At 47.5% G+C, this 16,802-nt stretch overlaps 1 protein-coding gene across 1 annotated transcript in view; it reads left to right on the plus strand.

Annotated features, from left to right (window-relative positions):
• Positions 1-15,569, plus strand: part of MED12 (mediator complex subunit 12) — a gene marked incomplete at its 5' end in the record, with an annotated part of 34,478 nt that extends 18,909 nt beyond the window's left edge. Inside the window, 20 exons of the mRNA XM_031056113.1 lie at positions 156-269; positions 537-700; positions 3,420-3,599; positions 3,764-3,835; positions 4,120-4,280; positions 4,372-4,533; positions 4,615-4,726; positions 4,946-5,035; positions 5,460-5,569; positions 6,064-6,199; positions 6,472-6,633; positions 7,174-7,551; positions 7,877-8,027; positions 8,215-8,420; positions 8,851-8,931; positions 9,116-9,333; positions 9,923-10,079; positions 12,703-12,882; positions 13,045-13,126; positions 15,137-15,569. Of these exons, the coding sequence (XP_030911973.1) occupies positions 156-269; positions 537-700; positions 3,420-3,599; positions 3,764-3,835; positions 4,120-4,280; positions 4,372-4,533; positions 4,615-4,726; positions 4,946-5,035; positions 5,460-5,569; positions 6,064-6,199; positions 6,472-6,633; positions 7,174-7,551; positions 7,877-8,027; positions 8,215-8,420; positions 8,851-8,931; positions 9,116-9,333; positions 9,923-10,079; positions 12,703-12,882; positions 13,045-13,126; positions 15,137-15,180 (2,960 nt within the window). The remainder of the gene's footprint in view (positions 1-155; positions 270-536; positions 701-3,419; positions 3,600-3,763; positions 3,836-4,119; positions 4,281-4,371; positions 4,534-4,614; positions 4,727-4,945; positions 5,036-5,459; positions 5,570-6,063; positions 6,200-6,471; positions 6,634-7,173; positions 7,552-7,876; positions 8,028-8,214; positions 8,421-8,850; positions 8,932-9,115; positions 9,334-9,922; positions 10,080-12,702; positions 12,883-13,044; positions 13,127-15,136) is intronic.
• Between the last annotated feature and the right edge of the window lie 1,233 nt (positions 15,570-16,802).

A 16,802-nucleotide genomic window follows, 5' to 3' on the forward strand; every position in this document is an offset into this window, starting at 1 on the left:
TTAAATGGGCCCCATGTTGCAGTTAGGAAAGGAACTGGCCTTGGGATTCTCTGAGCTGGATTTTATGGTACTTGCTGGCACATAATTCAGGCAGCTCTGGAGCCCATGCCTTTCTCTCTGCTGAGTATTGCCTTTCCCCTTTGTCCTCTTTGCAGACAAACCCACTGTGGGAATCCGCTCTTCCTGTGACCGTCACTTGCTGGCAGCTTCCCAGAATCGTATTGTGGATGGAGCAGTCTTTGCAGTGCTGAAGGCTGTCTTTGTTCTGGGTGGGTACCTGTGTTAGCCTGAACCTATAACCATGTTTTTCAGGGGAGTGGGAGAAAGGCACTGTATTGTTCATGTTGGCTGTGCAGAAGGCCAGAGGAGATCTGTTCTGTTGAATATGTGGCGTGTCTGTAGCTGTAAACATGCTTTGAGTCTGTTAGCTGCAGAGAGGTCACTGATCACAGGGAGAGTTTACAGAATCTCAGGATGTTTTTTGAGTCAGGCTTTGTGGTTAGAGTTGTTGTCTGACACTTGTGCTTTCCTTTTAGGAGATGCAGAACTGAAAGGCTCTGGCTTTTCCCACCCGGGAGGTGTTGATGATCTTATGGATGATGAGCTGGGCACCAGGAAGGCTGGTGGTCGGGTAGTCACTGTAGAAACAGCCAGCTTGGATATTTATGCCAAGTATGTACTGAGGAGTATATGTCAACAGGTGAGTCTGTCCCATCTCTAGGTGTGTCCTTATCCCTTCTGCATACAGATAGATATATCTCACATGCCTTTCTTCAGGTTGGGTTTGGCACGTATTTCTTTGAAAGATCAGTGAAGAACCTGCAATGTTTCTGTCATGTGACAGTACTGAGGATTGCTCACTGTTAGCAAAACACAGAGACAAGCAATGCTCAGGAATTAGGTGTTGCAGTGTGCAGGGACTGCATCCCCTTTGCTTTGGCAACAGCACAGGGCTCCTGTCCAAGGAGGGGAGTGCTGGAGTGGTAAGCTGAGATATGTGCTGAAGGCAAAGAAGATCAGCACGAGAAAGACAGACAGATGGTTTATTAAAATGATAAATGGTGTCTTTCAGGATGCAGCCTGAGTGTTGCTTGCAGCTAGGCTGTTAATGTATCCCTGGGCTTTGCATTGCCCTGTTTAGTTAATTAAAACAATGACAACAAAGGCCTTTTACTTAGCCTAATCTGACAGCACCAGTATTTCTATTCCTTTGTGAAAAATTGACACCTGAGGAGCTGAAACCTGGCTAATAATGTTGGAGAGTAGAGTGGCCACGCTGTATGAAAATGGATGTTGAAAGGTATCCTTAGCCTCAGTTATAAGTTTATTCTTTCAGTAGGAAAGATGTGGTGTTAAAATCTGAAACCTGTATTACTAATGTGTACACCCACCATTAGTGCTGTGTGTTGTCCTCATGCTATTGTTTATTAATTGGCTGACGGCATAGCAATGTTACCACCTTACCAAAAAGGAATTGGAATCACCTATTTTTAAATATAAATTCAACCTTCTTGTTGTCACTGAAACCTGACTGTAGCATTTACAGAAGTAGATACTCCCTTGCTGATCAAAGTCTATATAGGAAGGACTCAAAGCAAGTAGAGGTGGTTGTGCACAGGAGTAGCAGTGTCAGGTATCCCTGCTCATACCAGTTGTTGGCAGTGCTGGTTATGTGGAAGTGAACATTCCAGCAGACACCCATGAGTTACCACCAATTTGTGCCAGAGCTCCTGCAGGCTTCCTGCAGCTGTAAAGGGCAGGTAAAATGCTGTGTTTAATATTAGCTCCTCTTCTGTGAGCAGTGAACTTGCACTATCAATACCTTAAATTGTAGGTTGTGATTTCTCAGTCTCAGTTTCAGGTGGATATTTTATAATAGACTTCATTGTGAGAGGATTAGGAAAAGGAGCAGATTATAATTAATTTAAAGGTTTTTTTCATAGACTCCTAGAACTGTTTGGGTTGGAATGGACCTTAAAAATCATGAGCAGGGCCACCTTCACTATTCCAAGTTGCTCAGGGCCCTATCCAACTTATCCTAAACACTCTGAGGGATGGGGCATCCACAGGTTCTCTGGGCAACCTGTTCCAGTGCCCACCTCTCAAACCTGTCCAAGTCCCTCTGGATGTCATCCCTTCCCTCCAGCATGTCTTTCGTTCGTCTTTATACCAATAAAGTGGATTGGAAATGATGTCTGAGTTCTTGTAAGAAGCTGAGCAAATGATAAAAAGAGTCTTCCCAAGGAAATGTGTATTACCTAGGCAAGAAAAAGAAGATTATTATCAAGACATTGTGATGTAGCAACACTAGAGGGGGAAATGTAATAGGCAGTGGAGAGGTCACCACATCTCATGTGCAAACTTCATCTGGAATGAACATAATGATGTAGGCTGTGGTTTCACAAGGAGTTCAAACCAGAGTTTTGACCTTTTCAGCCTTTGTGCTTCAGTGCTTAGTTTGCTACCCACTGAAGGGTCTTTCCAGCTTTCTAGGCATAGCATCAGCACCTGTGCATAATGAACTGGATCCTCATCTCTTCTTTTGTTGTCACTTCTCAGTGGAACAATGCTCTGATCAGGCTTCCTCTGCAGATGCAGAAGTGCTTATATAGCAGTCCTCTGTTGATTTTAATTCAATGAATGTGCCTAATTTTAAGTAGGAAAAATTTCTGCACTAACAAATGCTGCAGGTTAACTGTAAATTGAGTGAAGTACCTACCTCATGTTTGGAAACTGCTGCCCTTATTATCATCATATATTTAGGGAGCATCAACTGAAATCAAGAGGCTGACAATAACAGTTTTCTGTCTACCTTCTCATAATATGTTATTTTTTAAGGGGCTTGCATCCAGTCAGTCATTTTTCTTTCCAGAGTCTGAGAAGTAAAGTAATTGGTTTTTACTAAGTTTGGCAGTGTGTTTTGCATTACTATTTGAGAATTAAGGTGTGTGCTTTTCCCCAAGACGTGTTCTGGTTTAGTGCTAGCTGCAACCCTGAGTAACCTAACTTAGGGCAGCTCCAGAGCTTTGTTGTGCTGGAAATAGACCAAACAATTTTAAGTGATCCCTTCTGATCTTCTGAGCCCAAGTGCCTGTGTCGAGGCAGCCTGGACATGGTAGTGACTGAGTACTGTTAAATCACACCAATATTTTCTCAAAAGAAAGAGCAACTACTGTATTTCATTACTGCTGACTTGTCAAAGTTTGTTTCCTCTGTTCTGATTACTGTGCTGTGCCTGACGCCTGCTGAATCAGGATAGTACAGTTCATGAAGAGAAATGATTATCAGGCATAACTGCATACTAATAAGGCTTTTATGATTTTGATGTGTTCCATGCATCTCTCTGAGACTGAAAGCAGGGGCGTTGGTTTGGAATCAGACATCAGTTTGACTGTGCTGACTCTGCCTTCGTCTTGCAGGAGTGGGTAGGAGAGCGATGTCTGAAGTCCCTCTGTGAAGACAGCAATGACTTGCAGGATCCTGTCCTGAGCAGCACCCAGGCCCAGAGGCTGATGCAGCTGATTTGTTACCCACACCGGCTCCTGGACAATGAGGAGGGAGAAAATCCTCAGCGGCAGAGGATTAAACGCATCTTACAGGTGCAGCTGCTGGCAGAATCTGAGTGTCCTACTAATTGCCTCATGTAATTGCAGCCCTCTGAGGAGTCTGACACTCATTATGGTGGGACCTTGAGGGTGTGGGTTGGTGTAGTCTGAACTGAGATAAGGCATTATGTGAAGTGTGTATTGTGTGTGTGTTACAGAATTTGGACCAGTGGACCATGAGGCAGTCCTCGCTGGAGCTGCAGCTCATGATTAAACAGACAGCAAGCAATGTGAGTTTCTGCTCAGAAGGGATCATACAGGGGAGGATGAAGTGGCTGCTTGTGAGTTAGTGGGGAGGTGGCCTGGTAGAAATGGGGGTAGGGAGAAAGTAAACGGTGAGGGAATCAGGCCTGTGAACACCAAGCACGAGAAGGAAGCAATGAGTCTGAGACCTCAGACTCAGGAGCAACAGCCATGGGGAAGTTGGCAAACTGACTTTGTACTGAGTTGAAATATGGAAGCTATAGGTGCTCTCAGAGAAGGACTTGCCTATCTTTTTCTTCCCTACTTCCAGGAGATGAACTCCTTGTTAGAAAACATAGCCAAGGCCACCATTGAGGTATTCCAGCAGTCAGCAGAGACCAGCTCTGCTAGCTGTACTGGAAATGGAGTCAACAATATCAGTAGCTCAACAAGTGCTACACCTGCCAGCAACAAATCCAAACCCATCCTCAGGTAGGTGTAGGGACAGCATGCAACTCTCTTGTAGACAAGCCTGAATGTTAAATTGCATTGCAAACAGCTTTCCTCTCCTGTTTTGTCACAGCTCCCTGGAGAGATCAGGAGTATGGCTGGTGGCCCCTCTGATTGCCAAGCTTCCAACATCAGTGCAGGGCCACGTGCTGAAAGCTGCTGGAGAAGAGCTGGAGAAAGGACAGCATTTAGGGTCATCATCCCGCAAAGAGCGGGACCGCCAGAAGCAGAAGAGGTGAGTCCAAGGGAAAGGCAGGCAGTGTTTGCCCTGCTGATCCCAGGCTGGCAGTACAGCTCCTTCTCTGTTCTCTCACAGTATGTCCCTCCTGAGCCAGCAGCCATTTCTGTCACTGGTGCTGACATGCTTGAAAGGTCAGGATGAGCAGCGGGAAGGCCTCCTCACCTCTCTGTACAGTCAGGTCCAGCAGGTAGGGGTCTTGTTTCTCCCCTTACTTTCCTCAGGAGCTTGCCCCTCCAGCAGACAGGCTCTGGAGCACAGCCTCAGGATGTTGCTTGTCTTACCCTGTTTGATATAGGGAGCTTGAGCTGACCATTTCTGAGTCACCAGACAGTGAATGGTACAAGCTGCTCTCTCTAAGCTTCAGCATACAGCTGGTGAGGTCTGTCCTCTCTTCTGTATTTCTTAGATTGTTACAAATTGGCGAGAAGATCAGTACCAAGATGACTGCAAAGCCAAGCAGCTGATGCATGAGGCCTTGAAACTGCGGCTGAATTTGGTGAGCAGTTGCAGAAAAAGAGCTTAACCATCTGGGGTGAAGAGTTGTCTGCCTTTTTTTTCCTTTGGAACAAGCACACACTGGAGGGTTTATATATGTCCTGAGGCAAGGAAGTAGGAGAGACACTTGTGCTGCTTCTAGGTCTTGGGCCCTGAGTAGGACAGGGTGCATGAATAAACTCCCTTGCTCTGTTTCATCAGGATGAAATCCAGACTTGGTCTCTTTTGTAGATGTGCCTTCCCCTTTGAATGCCTTTGCAGCCCACAGCACTACTACTTGCATCTGAGGTTTGGCTGCTGACAGCAGTCTCCCTCAGCTCTCAGTAGGAATTAAGCTCCTTTAAACCCTGGTTTAAGCTCCTTTCTCACTTCGAAATCTTAGTGTTTCTCGGTGTCCTTGTGACTGAACTCCCTTTCTCTGCCAGGTGGGAGGAATGTTTGACACAGTCCAACGCAGCACACAACAGACAACTGAATGGGCCGTGCTTCTCCTGGACATCATCAGCAGTGGCACTGTGGACATGCAGTCAAACAAGTAACTTGCAGTCTGACTTCTGGTCTATACATTTCCCAAGGAAGGCAGTTAGCATGGCCCTGTTTCTCATGTGAGCTGGCTGTTTATCTGTCAGAAGTGACTGCTGAAAGAGACTTCAGAGTAATAGCAGGCTACAACTTAGGTCCTGATAGCTGAGTGCACTCTGAGTGCACACTGAGTGCCATATTCAGACCAAACTTGGCTTTCCAATGCAGAGAGATACGCAGGGGAGAACTGAGTCTGTTTTTCAGAGGTGCTGAATGGATACAGAGGAGTCCAGTCTTAATCTGTGATACTGCACCTAATTCAAGTGGGAGTAAAACTCAAGTGTGGTGTATAAGGAAAAGGAAGATTAGTGTGGGAGGTTATTCTGAAGACTGACACTTCAGAATGTGGGGGAAGTCTTGACAACTTAATAGTGTTTGGTGTTGCAATGATGGCAGAAGCTTTTTATCAGTTTTTCAGGTGACTGACCTTTCTGCTCTGACCTACAGTGAGCTCTTCACCACCGTGCTGGACATGCTGAGTGTTCTCATCAATGGCACCCTGGCTGCTGATATGTCCAGCATCTCTCAGGGCAGCATGGAGGAGAACAAGCGGGCATACATGAATCTTGTCAAGAAACTCAGGGTGAGGGACACCAGGCCCTGTATGGGGACCAGAGCGTGCTGTGTTGTGGTTGTTCAGCTATGCAGATTTACCTGTGTCTCATGAACAATGCCTGTCCTTTTCCTGCTGTTTAGATGAAGTAGTGAGGGTGGCCCCTATGACTCTGTAGGCCTGAAGGGTGCAATGGTGAGAAGTACTGCAGGGATGGAGGCCAAAGCTAGAAGAGGCATGGGTGGGCTTTGGATGGTTTTTCCTGAAAAATTCTTCAAGTCCTCTTTGTTCCACTTGTGCAGAAGGAGCTGGGGGACCGTCAGTCTGACAGCCTGGAGAAGGTGAGACAGCTACTGCCACTTCCCAAGCAGACCCGAGATGTCATCACCTGTGAACCTCAGGGATCCCTCATTGACACTAAGGGCAATAAAATAGCTGGCTTTGATTCCATCTTCAAGAAGGAGGTAAGTGAAGCATTTTTGTCTCTATCACAGCTCCTGAGTGCAGGTGTCACCTTGTCCTCTGATGCCTTAAGTCTGCACAGCTTGGGAGGCATCTGTATGCAGTGCCTCATTCCCTGACGAGCCTGAAGAGGCTGGCTGCACGCAGACAAGCTGGCACATAACCATGTCCAAAAAGGGCAAAGCTGGGCTGTTAATGCTTGGTGATAGCATGCTGCTGTGACCTGAGATGTTAACTAAATTTGGGGGTTGTATTTATGGTTATATGAAGTGTAAAGAGAAACACGTAATCCCTGTCACATAAGTTAATGGCAGAGCCAGTGTGCAGGAGGCTGGCAGAGATGGAATGAAGGAGACTAGACAGTTGTTGATGAACACTTTTAGAAATGACTGCTTTGCCACCTGGAGGAGCAGGGACCATTAGCAAGGGCTCAGACTGTTTACTGAGAGATCTGGATTAGAGCCTGAAGAAAGGACAATTACCTGTACCCTCATAGGAGCAACAACAGGGACTTGATGGTTCTTATCTCTTTTGCTTTAAAGGGTTTGCAAGTCTCTACAAAGCAGAAGATTTCTCCTTGGGATCTTTTTGAGGGTTTGAAGCACTCAGCCCCGCTCTCCTGGGGATGGTTTGGGACAGTCCGGGTGGATCGCAAGGTGTCCAGGTTTGAGGAGCAGCAGAGGCTTCTCCTGTATCACACACACCTGAAACCCAAACCCCGCAGTTACTACCTGGAGCCTTTGCCACTGCCCCCCGAAGAGGAAGAGCCTCCTACACCTGTGGCTTTAGAGCCAGAGAAGAAAACTGCAGAACCAGCCAAGGCTGATAAAACAAGCTCCAATCCTGCTGCCTCCACTGAGGAACGCAAGAAAAAACAGAGCAAAACCAAGAAACGCAACCAATCTGCCAGCAAAACTGAGGTAATGGAGTGTCCAGCAGCTCTGGGTGTCCCATGTCCACCACTCCTAGTCACAGAACACTCCCTAGGCTTCCTGAGGAGCTTGAGAGTGGTGATATGGTGAAGATGTGATGTGTTTCCTCTCAGCTGGGAGTACTGGAGCTTTTATCCTGCTCTCTCTAGCTTGGGGCAAGGCAAACACTTTCTTCATTCCTGATGGGAGGAGTCTGCCCAGCTCAGATAACATCCTTGGCTTCCTCCTGTGGACTTTTCAACCCTTTAATAGTCTTCCTCCATGCATGAATTCCCAGTGCACATTGATCTTTCTTACTGCTTTGTCTTTGCAGGACTTTGTGTTGGGCCCTAGCCGAGGGGTTGCATATGGAGTTGGCATGCCTACAGATCTCTTGCATCACCAGTCAGGAAGCACCATGTCAAGGCTGGCATATGGGCAGTCTCCAGTGGGTCTCTATGCCCAGAATCAGCCTCTTCCAGCAGGTAGGTGCACCAGAGAGTCAAAAATATTTCACCTCTTTGAGAACCTTTTCTGTGAGATGGTCCTGTGCAGGTCTCTGCACTTTCTCCTTTTGCCTGACATGTCTAGCTACAGTGATGAGCAGTCATTCTGGAGCTATGAGGTGCAGCAGTAGCTGTGACTGCTCTGCCTGTTTCTCTTCTCGTGCAGGTGGCCCTCGCCTGGATACATCCTACAGACCAGTACGCATGCCGCTGGGAAAACTGGTTCAGAGTCGCCCTCCCTACAGTGGTGTGCTGCCTCCAGGGATGGGCAGCATGATGGGCATTGACCCCTCCTACAAGCCAGCAGTGTACAGGCAGCAGCCTCCAGTGTCCCAAGGACAGATCCTGAGGCAGCAGCTGCAAGCAAAGTTGGTAAGTCAGAGCTGTGCTCTTGCTGTTGCTGACTCCACAGTACAGCATGGCTAGGCTGTTTGGTGCTGTCCTTTTTAGCCAGAACTGCCCAACTCTGTGTCTGCTCTGGAAATATGTTGTTTCTCATGTCTGTTCCTCTGGAACCACCTGCTTTGTGGGCCCATGTCACAAACAGTTGGAGGAGGTTGTCACGGGGTGGCCTCTGGGGAGTGAGAAGGGCATGTCCTGCCTGGGAGTGGCAGGTTTTTTAGTGGCCTGTTTGTCCCAGGTCAGGGTAAAACAAGTCATGGACATGTGCCTGCTGTGCAGCAATCTCGTAAGTTAAGCAGTGAAACCACTTGTCTGGTTTAGTGGGAGCTGCTGAGAAGAGAGCAGCAGTGTTCCTGCCCTTTGCAGATGTTGGAAAAAGCACTTCTCTCTTGCCTTCCAGCAGGGCCAGGGCATAATGGGCCAGCAGCCCGTGCGCCAAATGGCTCCAACCCCGTCTTATGGAGCACTGCAGCCCTCCCAGGTAAGTGACAGTGACTGCAGGTAGGGCCCCAGCACAGGGCAGCAGCTTTGTTGCAGCTGCTAAAGCCTGAAAGCTCTTGGCTCTTCTCCCTAATGAGCTTCCCTGTGACAGTATTTACAGGAGGCTGATGTTCTGTATTCCTTTTCACCTCATGACTAAAAAAGGCTTTTTTGTTTCATTTCAGGGTTACACTCCTTATGTCTCCCACATAGGCCTTCAGCAGCACCCCTCCCAGTCAGGCACGATGGTACCTCCTACCTATTCTGGTCAGCCCTATCAGAATTCCCACCCCAGCTCTAATCCTGCTCTAGTGGATCCTGTTAGACAGATGCAGCAGAGACCAAGTGGCTACGTGCACCAGCAGGCCCCTGGCTATGGACACACCTTGGGCAACACACAGAGGTACCTCCTGCTCTATGGGATGTTAATTATCTCTGTTTTGTTAAGTGTTTCCCTGCTCTGCTTGCACAACTCTAACAGCAAACTGTGAAAACCCTGTTCTCCGTGCCGTACTTTGCTTCCTCAGAGAAACATCTTTATCCAGCTTTCTGTCCAGGGAAGAAACAGAGAGATGGGATGAAATTTGGAAATGCTGATTGTAGGCAGGAGACTGTGTTATTAGCCAGAGAAAGATGGTATAGAAAAGTATGAGGAAAAATTACCTGGGAAAGTCATAGTTTTGGTTTTAAATCTAACCAGCAAATCACCATCAAAGGGCTAAATCTGAGATTTCCATTGTTCCTGAGCAGACATAAATGCAGCAGGAAAGCCATGCAGAACAGGGGATGATGACTGTTACTTAGGGCTTCTAGAAAAACAGGTTGTATTAAACCCTTGAGAGGCCCTTGTGTCCCTCACCTTTCTGCAGAGACAGCATGGATTGCAGGGGGCTGTTTGGGCTGTCTGTTGATGTCAGAAGGTGTGTTTGGATTAAAGAAAGCTGGCTGCCTGTGAATCCTTTACTCCGTGAGCTTGTCCTTTCCTCCTGCAGGTTTCCTCATCAGTCAATACAGCAGACCCCCATGATGAGTGGGATGAACCATTTGGGTCCACAGGGAGTCCCCTCAGGAATTCGACCCAGCCAGATCCTTCCTGACCAACAGCAGCAGCAGTACCTGAGGCAGCAGCAGCAACAACAGATGCTGAGGGTGAGTGACTGCTGACAGGAGGAAGGCTGCTGGAGCTGGAGGAGGTTTGCCCAGTGCTGCTTACCTCTGCCCTTCTGTGTCAGGAAGCATGTCACACTGTTGGAGGCTGGCTGTGGTAATTTGCTAGCATGTTTCCCTCCTTAGAGCTAGCCACTCCTGATGGAGATTCCTGCCGCACTGCCTTGTGCCAGCTACCCAGCATGAGCTAAAAGTCTGTTCAGTCCTCTGGCCTGTGTCCCACCTCTTCCTGCTCCAGCTGAGCCAGTAGATTGTGCAGAAAGTTAGCTGTTGTACAAGTGTGGCAGGAGCTAGAAAGGAAGTGAAAAGCTCCCTGTCCATGAAAGAGCAGGAAAGTTGTTCAAGATCATCTTTAGGGGCATATCTGCATTTCTCAAGATCAAAATAAGCATTGGTTAGTTTCCACTGGCAAAAAATCTGGCATGAATCAGTCCATATACTCCATTTCTTACAGCAGATGGTGAAAAACTGATCCAAAGCCAACTGTTAGACCCAGCTCTCTAGGTTCAAAGAAGATCACAAACCATGAGTCAACAGACATGAGTATTCCATGGATTTGCATTTTGATCTTAGGAACATTAAATTCTTACATGAAATAAAGATACATTTCTAGGAATTACAGAATTATAGAAATTATAGTCAGAGAAACAGATAGTTTATTTGGTGAATCCAATGCCTTATGACAAGGCCTAGCAGACCTGTGGAATATGGGGAGACTTTACATGGCACAGAGTGCTGAGTCTTTTTGTTCAGAGAGTGGCCTGAGTGAGACAGTGGTTCCTGCAGAGAGCTGCAGTCAGCAGTATCTGAGAATTGCTGCTTTGCACTGGACAAGAGAACTGCCTCTGGCATGGTCAGCAGCTTTTAGTCCTTTTGATAAGTAGCACCCCCTGACTATTCACTTTGAGTTTCTTTTAGCATTCTCCATCACTCATATTTAGAAGAACATGCCTCAGACAAATTGCTAACACTTCTCCTAGCTCAGTAACTTCATGTATTCCTTCAGCTTTTAGCTGACTTTGCTTGGATGCTTATAAAACCCACAAAGGTGGAGTGCCCAAGCTATCCCATGACTGTGACTCCTGCTTTGTTACCTGAGGTATGCCTGGTGCTGACTTTCATGATGCAGTGGCTTGTGGAAAGGATGGGTGGCCTTTTGATTTGTCTAATGTGGGTTGGTACAGAGCTGCTGCAAGAAGGTAGGACATGAAATTGGTATCTTGGCCCATTTAGTCAGTCATCTGCTTTCTTGTGTACCCAGATTGCAGCATCCATGTCAGGAACCTGTGACCAAGCTTGTATAAGTTGGAAGGCTGTTCTAGAAACTTCCTCCCTTTGAATTTGAATCCTTGATCCACTGAATTCTTGATCCACTGTGTTCATGACTGGTTCTTGTATGAATTACTATTGTCCACTGTGTCCTGTTTACTGGCTGTTCTTTCTCACTGTTATTTGCCCAGTATACATTCCTAGGGAGCACTTGCAGCTTCCAAAGGTCAGAGTTTTCTAACCTTCTTTCATAAGACACTGTTCCTTCTCCTGATTGTATTTTTGTTTGTTCTCTGGGTCTACTCAAGGTGTGAACCTTGTCCTTTTGAGCCAGTGACTGGAACTGTACCTACCATCACCACATCGGGTTTCTTATGATAACATTAGTATTTTTTTATTTCTGCTAGGATTTTTTTTTATCTAGAGAGTTAAAAACTGCTTTGACAGATGGGAGAATTGTCTGGAAATTAAGAGAAATGAAAAACCTTGAGATTTCTGGGTATGTTCTGACTCCAACACACTGAATATTCTTCTCAGCATAACTAATTCTGTAAACATTTGGTTTTGAGCACTGAATCCAGTTTTATCCACATCCTTTTATTGAAGTGTAACACCAGCTGTCATGAGTGGCAGGGAAGGACAGCAAGATAGATTGAAGAGTTGGGGGACATGACTGAGAAGGAAAGTCTGAAATATCTGGATGTGTTGCATTAGAGAGACAAAGACAACAGGAGAGATAAGTCTCCATATTTTTTTATCTTAAAAATAAAGGAAAAAAAAAACCCTTATCTCTTTTTATCTCTAGGCTGTAGGACCAGAAATGGCCTTAAAACACAACATGTGAAATTCAGAGTAGAGATTAGGGAAAACTCCAGTAGTAGGAGCTGACCTGGAGTGGATTGTGTAAGTAGATTATAGGAGCTCTGTTGCTACCTCTGAAAAGAATCTGAGAATGAGTCAGGCAAATACTCATTATTCATTATTGCTGATCTTAACCAGGAGGCAAAAGATGAAGCAGCCAGCCTTTTGAGTCCTGAGTTTTCTATTCTTGCACCTGGTTTGCTCCTAGTAATGACCAGTAGACTCAGAGTTCTCTTCCTGTCATCTGTGAATACCTCATCCTGCAGAAAACTTTGTTGCTGTCCCTATACTTCTTGCCATTTCTCAGCCTGGGGTGGAGTCCTGGTGAAATTTGAGTAATTTAGGGACCTGTAAGGAAAATGGTGCATGAGGTGTTTCACTCCATGGAACACATGGAACATTTCTTCTTAAGCCCTCAGTGTGCCCCGGTGCCATGTGCGTTGCCCTGATGGTCCCTTCTCTTTTGTCTTCACAGCAGCAGCAGCAACAGCAGCAGCAACAACAGCAGCAGCAGCAAAAGCCACACGAGCGGCAGCCCCGGGCACCGCAGCCCCAGCCCCAGCAGCAGCCCCAGGTGTCCACAGTGCCTCAGCCCCAGGCGCAGGGCCAGCCCCCGGGGCTGGGGATGCAGGCTCTGCCCCCCCAGCAGCCCATTGTGAGTGTTCCCTCAGGCACAGGGATGGGACAGTCCAGCACACATCCAGCAGTGCTCCTCCTGCATCCCCCCTTTCTCCCTCCCTGCGCTTGCCAGGGGCTGTGTGAATGCTGAGCCTGCCAGCCAGGTGCTCTGGCTATAACTGTATTTCTCTCTTCACAGTTCCAGCGCCAGGGCCTTCAGCAGACACAGCAGCAGCAGCAAACAGCTGCTCTGGTTCGACAGCTTCAGCAGCAGCTTTCCAGTAAGCCTGAGTGTTCTTGATCCTGTTGCTAGTCTCCTCCCTGCTGTTTTCTATTGCAGGTACTCTGGTTGTAGAGAAGCGAGGCTGAGCCAGGCTGTCTGTCTGAGGACATAAATTATGCTGGCAGGGAGGTGGCATCAGGACTTAGAGCTACCAGCCCAAGGGGGCACAGCAGCAGGGAGGGCAGTGCTTGCCAGGTTGTGAACAACCTTCCAGACCTTCCTCCTGCTGCCTGCAGAGGGACAAGGGAGCTGAGCCTTTGTAGGGATTACCACACAGCTTTCCTGAAGGGATCCAGTGTGCAGCTTTAAAATCATCTGGGGGTATTTTCTCTGCTGCAGGTGACCTCTGAGGGGCACAGGGAGGCTGTAATCCTGGAGCAGTCACTTGGTGGATGACCCAGAGACACTGTGGTCATGTTGTGAGCCAGACAAGACTTCTTGGAGGCAGGAGGAGTACTCTAGAAAGTGTAGCTGCACACTTGCTGTGTTTGTGGTGGTCACAGCAGGGTAATGGCATAGATGTTTTTCAGTCTGGCACTGTATTCCTGTAATCTGTATTGAATCACTGGTTGGAGGATCACAATATAGAATTCAGGTGCTATGCTGTTCCTTCTGAATTGCCTGCTGTCATTGTCTTCTGTCACCTTACTGGCTTTTCTGCTGTAAAAATGGCAGAAATGCTATGAAAATGCTCAGAAATGGACAGCACGGTTGATAGTTTTTTTGTTTTATTTTGCACTGAGAGTGAGACTGTGCCAGATCTGGTAATGTGTGGAGTGGGGGACTTGGAAACTGTGCTTATACTTGTTCCCTGATGGAAAATTCTTGGTCCTTGTGGCCAAAAACCTCCCCAAACCAGGTTTTAATGTGCTGAGCTTCCCACTAGCCTGATTCACAAATGATAAGTCTGTGCCAAAGGCTCTCAGCTGGGACATTCAAATATAGGAAGACCTTGTATAAGAATCTGAATACAGCAAAATAGCCATATTTTTGTAGCCTTTCTGTACAGCAAATGGAGCTGTTGTATCTGCAGTAGATGTGTGGGTCCCATGCAGCCTCCCATGGAACCATTCAGCTTCCATGCTGCCTCCTTGGGTTTGCATCACCTCCCCCTGGAAGCATCTGGAGTTCTCATTTGTAGTGTCAGGGATGGAGTGGAAAGCAGGAAGATAAACCAAGACCAGCCTGCACAGGAGGGGGACCAGGGTGTTCTGGACCCAGGGTAGGTTGCCTTAGGAGGCTCCAGGGTATCCCTGAAACGTCCAGAAGAGTTGAGAAGGCAGCAGGCCAGCCAGGTTACACTCATCTCCTTTTACTTTAGTGGCTTAGGGTCACACATGGTGATGTGGATGTTCAGGAGAAAGAACAACATAATTTTAGGTATTGGACAGTAGTCATATATACTGTAAATCACTAAACAGCAGTCCCAGCAGTTTGGAAGTTCTTGAGGTTCTTGAATGTAACTTTACCATGTTTCCTGCCTTTGTGCCTTCTGGAAGTCCTTTGGGCCTGTATGGAGATACTGATAGGGATATTTTCTTTGAAACCTTTGGTTTCTGGGAGTGCTTTAGGATGAGTGACACTAGCTAGCTCAGCAGCTTGTATGGCTGCAGAAATTGTCTAATTTTATAGAGCTGACTTTCTTTCAAAATCAGAAATAATTAATCCATAAACTCATCCTCCCAGCTACTTTCCACCTTTCAGGGCTTTGCTATGGTTTTCCAATTCCACCATGAGGGATGGAGAGATTTTTCCTGGAAACTTCAGGATCAGGACTAGAATATATCTCTCTCTTCCTGAAAGAATGTGGGATCCTGGCTGTGCTGCTGCTCAAAGGCTCAGGCAGATCTGCAGCACAGGGAATACCATAGTGGTTATATTTTATACTGGTTATATTTTCCTTCTCATAGCCTGTGACACTCCTCATACTGCCCTGGTGATGTGGGGAGGGGAATCTCTTTTCTGAACTAGACCTTGTGACTGTTTAACTCTGTCTTGACCTCAACAGATACACAGACACAGCAGAACAACAACCCATTTGGACGCTACTGACCTGTGGCACTTCAGCCTGATTCAGGAGGGAGACATCACTGTGGATGGATACAGCCTCTTCAGCCTGGCCCACTCTCTGGGGCAGCCCCCACCCTGTGTCCTTGTGTCCCCCAGTGCTGCTGCTGTCTGTCCCACAGGGAGATGCCAGGAGGAGCATTTTATTGTACAGAGAAAGTGTTTTTACTATCCAATTTCTACAAATGTTTATGGAGATCCCTTGTGGCTGATAGTCTCCCTTCCCACTTTGGTTTCAGTTTTTACTCAGTTTTTAGTATTTTTGTTAAAATAATGATTAAGACATTGTAAAATTTTGTACTTTATTTATACCAGATGAACTCCATACTGCAGACATTCTCAGATGAATACAGAGAGCTTACTTTGCAAACTGAGTGTGTATTCAGAGCCTGCCTTTCCTCCTCAGCACTCCTCCCAGTACAGCCCAGCAGCACCCTCCACACATGGTCTTCATCTCTTCCTCAATAGAACTAATGTCTGCATTTTTAGCTTTTGTGAAGGCTAAACAATTTCGTTTGGGAAGGAAAGCTCTTCCCAGTTTATTTCATAAGCTGGTGTTCACACACTTGAAAAGGTTTGTGCAAGCTTTGTAGGATTTTTATGTTGATTAAGGGCCTTACTGGTAGTCCTGTTGCATGTTCCTCCAGGACACTGGGATAAAGCAAAGAGGGACTTCTATTGCAGGGTAATTCTGAGCTCTAACCAGCCCAGCTTCCCCCACCACAGCACTTACAGAGATGCTCAAGCTCCTTACCTCTGCAGTCTAGGAGGAGCTGCAGACTGAGTGCACTCACAGTGCTGCTTCTCACCACAGCAAGGTTTGGCTGATAAGCACCAAGGCTCCTTTGTTAGCTCCTTCCTGACTGCCAGGGTGCTTTCTCTGCATGGGAAATGTGCATTCTGAACTTGTGCCCTGCTTAGTGCAGCCTGCTGGCATGAGCTCTGATCTTGGTGCTTGCTACTCCTGCTGTCTGTTGAAGCTGGAAGCCTCGAGCACCTCTCTTCCTCAGCAGTTGGGCCTGTGTTCCCTGTGGTAGCTTTGCTAGAACAGCCTCGTCCTTCTGTCCCCCTGTGTGTGGGACAGGGTGAGGCCACAAGGACTCAGCAAGGAGCTGCACCTGATCTTCATCTGAGGGCAAATAGTTCTGGAGGGTGGGCCCCTGCATGAAGGCAAGCTCAGGGAACTGAGAGCTGTGCCCCTTGTCCTTGTTGATGGGCTGATGTCTGCTGTCCCAAGAACTTTCCTCCTTGTGAGCACCGGTGAAGCTGCTCTCTGGGGCTTGCTTGTCACTACACCCTCTCTGCCCTGCTTGTCCCCAAACACCTGCACCTATGCCAGGTTCTTGCCACGTGGCTGCAGGACCATTGGACAGTGTTGCTGCCCAGGCCTGATGGAAGGGATTCGGTTGTTCATGAGGACAGGGGGTTGCTCCCTCTGTGCATCCCTGCTTGTCCCCTCCCACGCCATCACCCTGAGCCGGCTGTTGCGTTCCCTGTGGTCTTCCCCCTGCCCCCAGGCTGCCCTGGCCAGGACTCAGCTTGCCGGCAGCCCGTGCTGGGTGACCCCGAGCTGGAAGCTGTGTCAGGCCGCCCCTGCCCGGAGGGAG

This window comes from Geospiza fortis, unplaced genomic scaffold (genome assembly GCF_000277835.1).
Source record: "Geospiza fortis unplaced genomic scaffold, GeoFor_1.0 scaffold157, whole genome shotgun sequence".
NCBI classification, from domain to species: Eukaryota; Metazoa; Chordata; class Aves; order Passeriformes; family Thraupidae; genus Geospiza; species Geospiza fortis.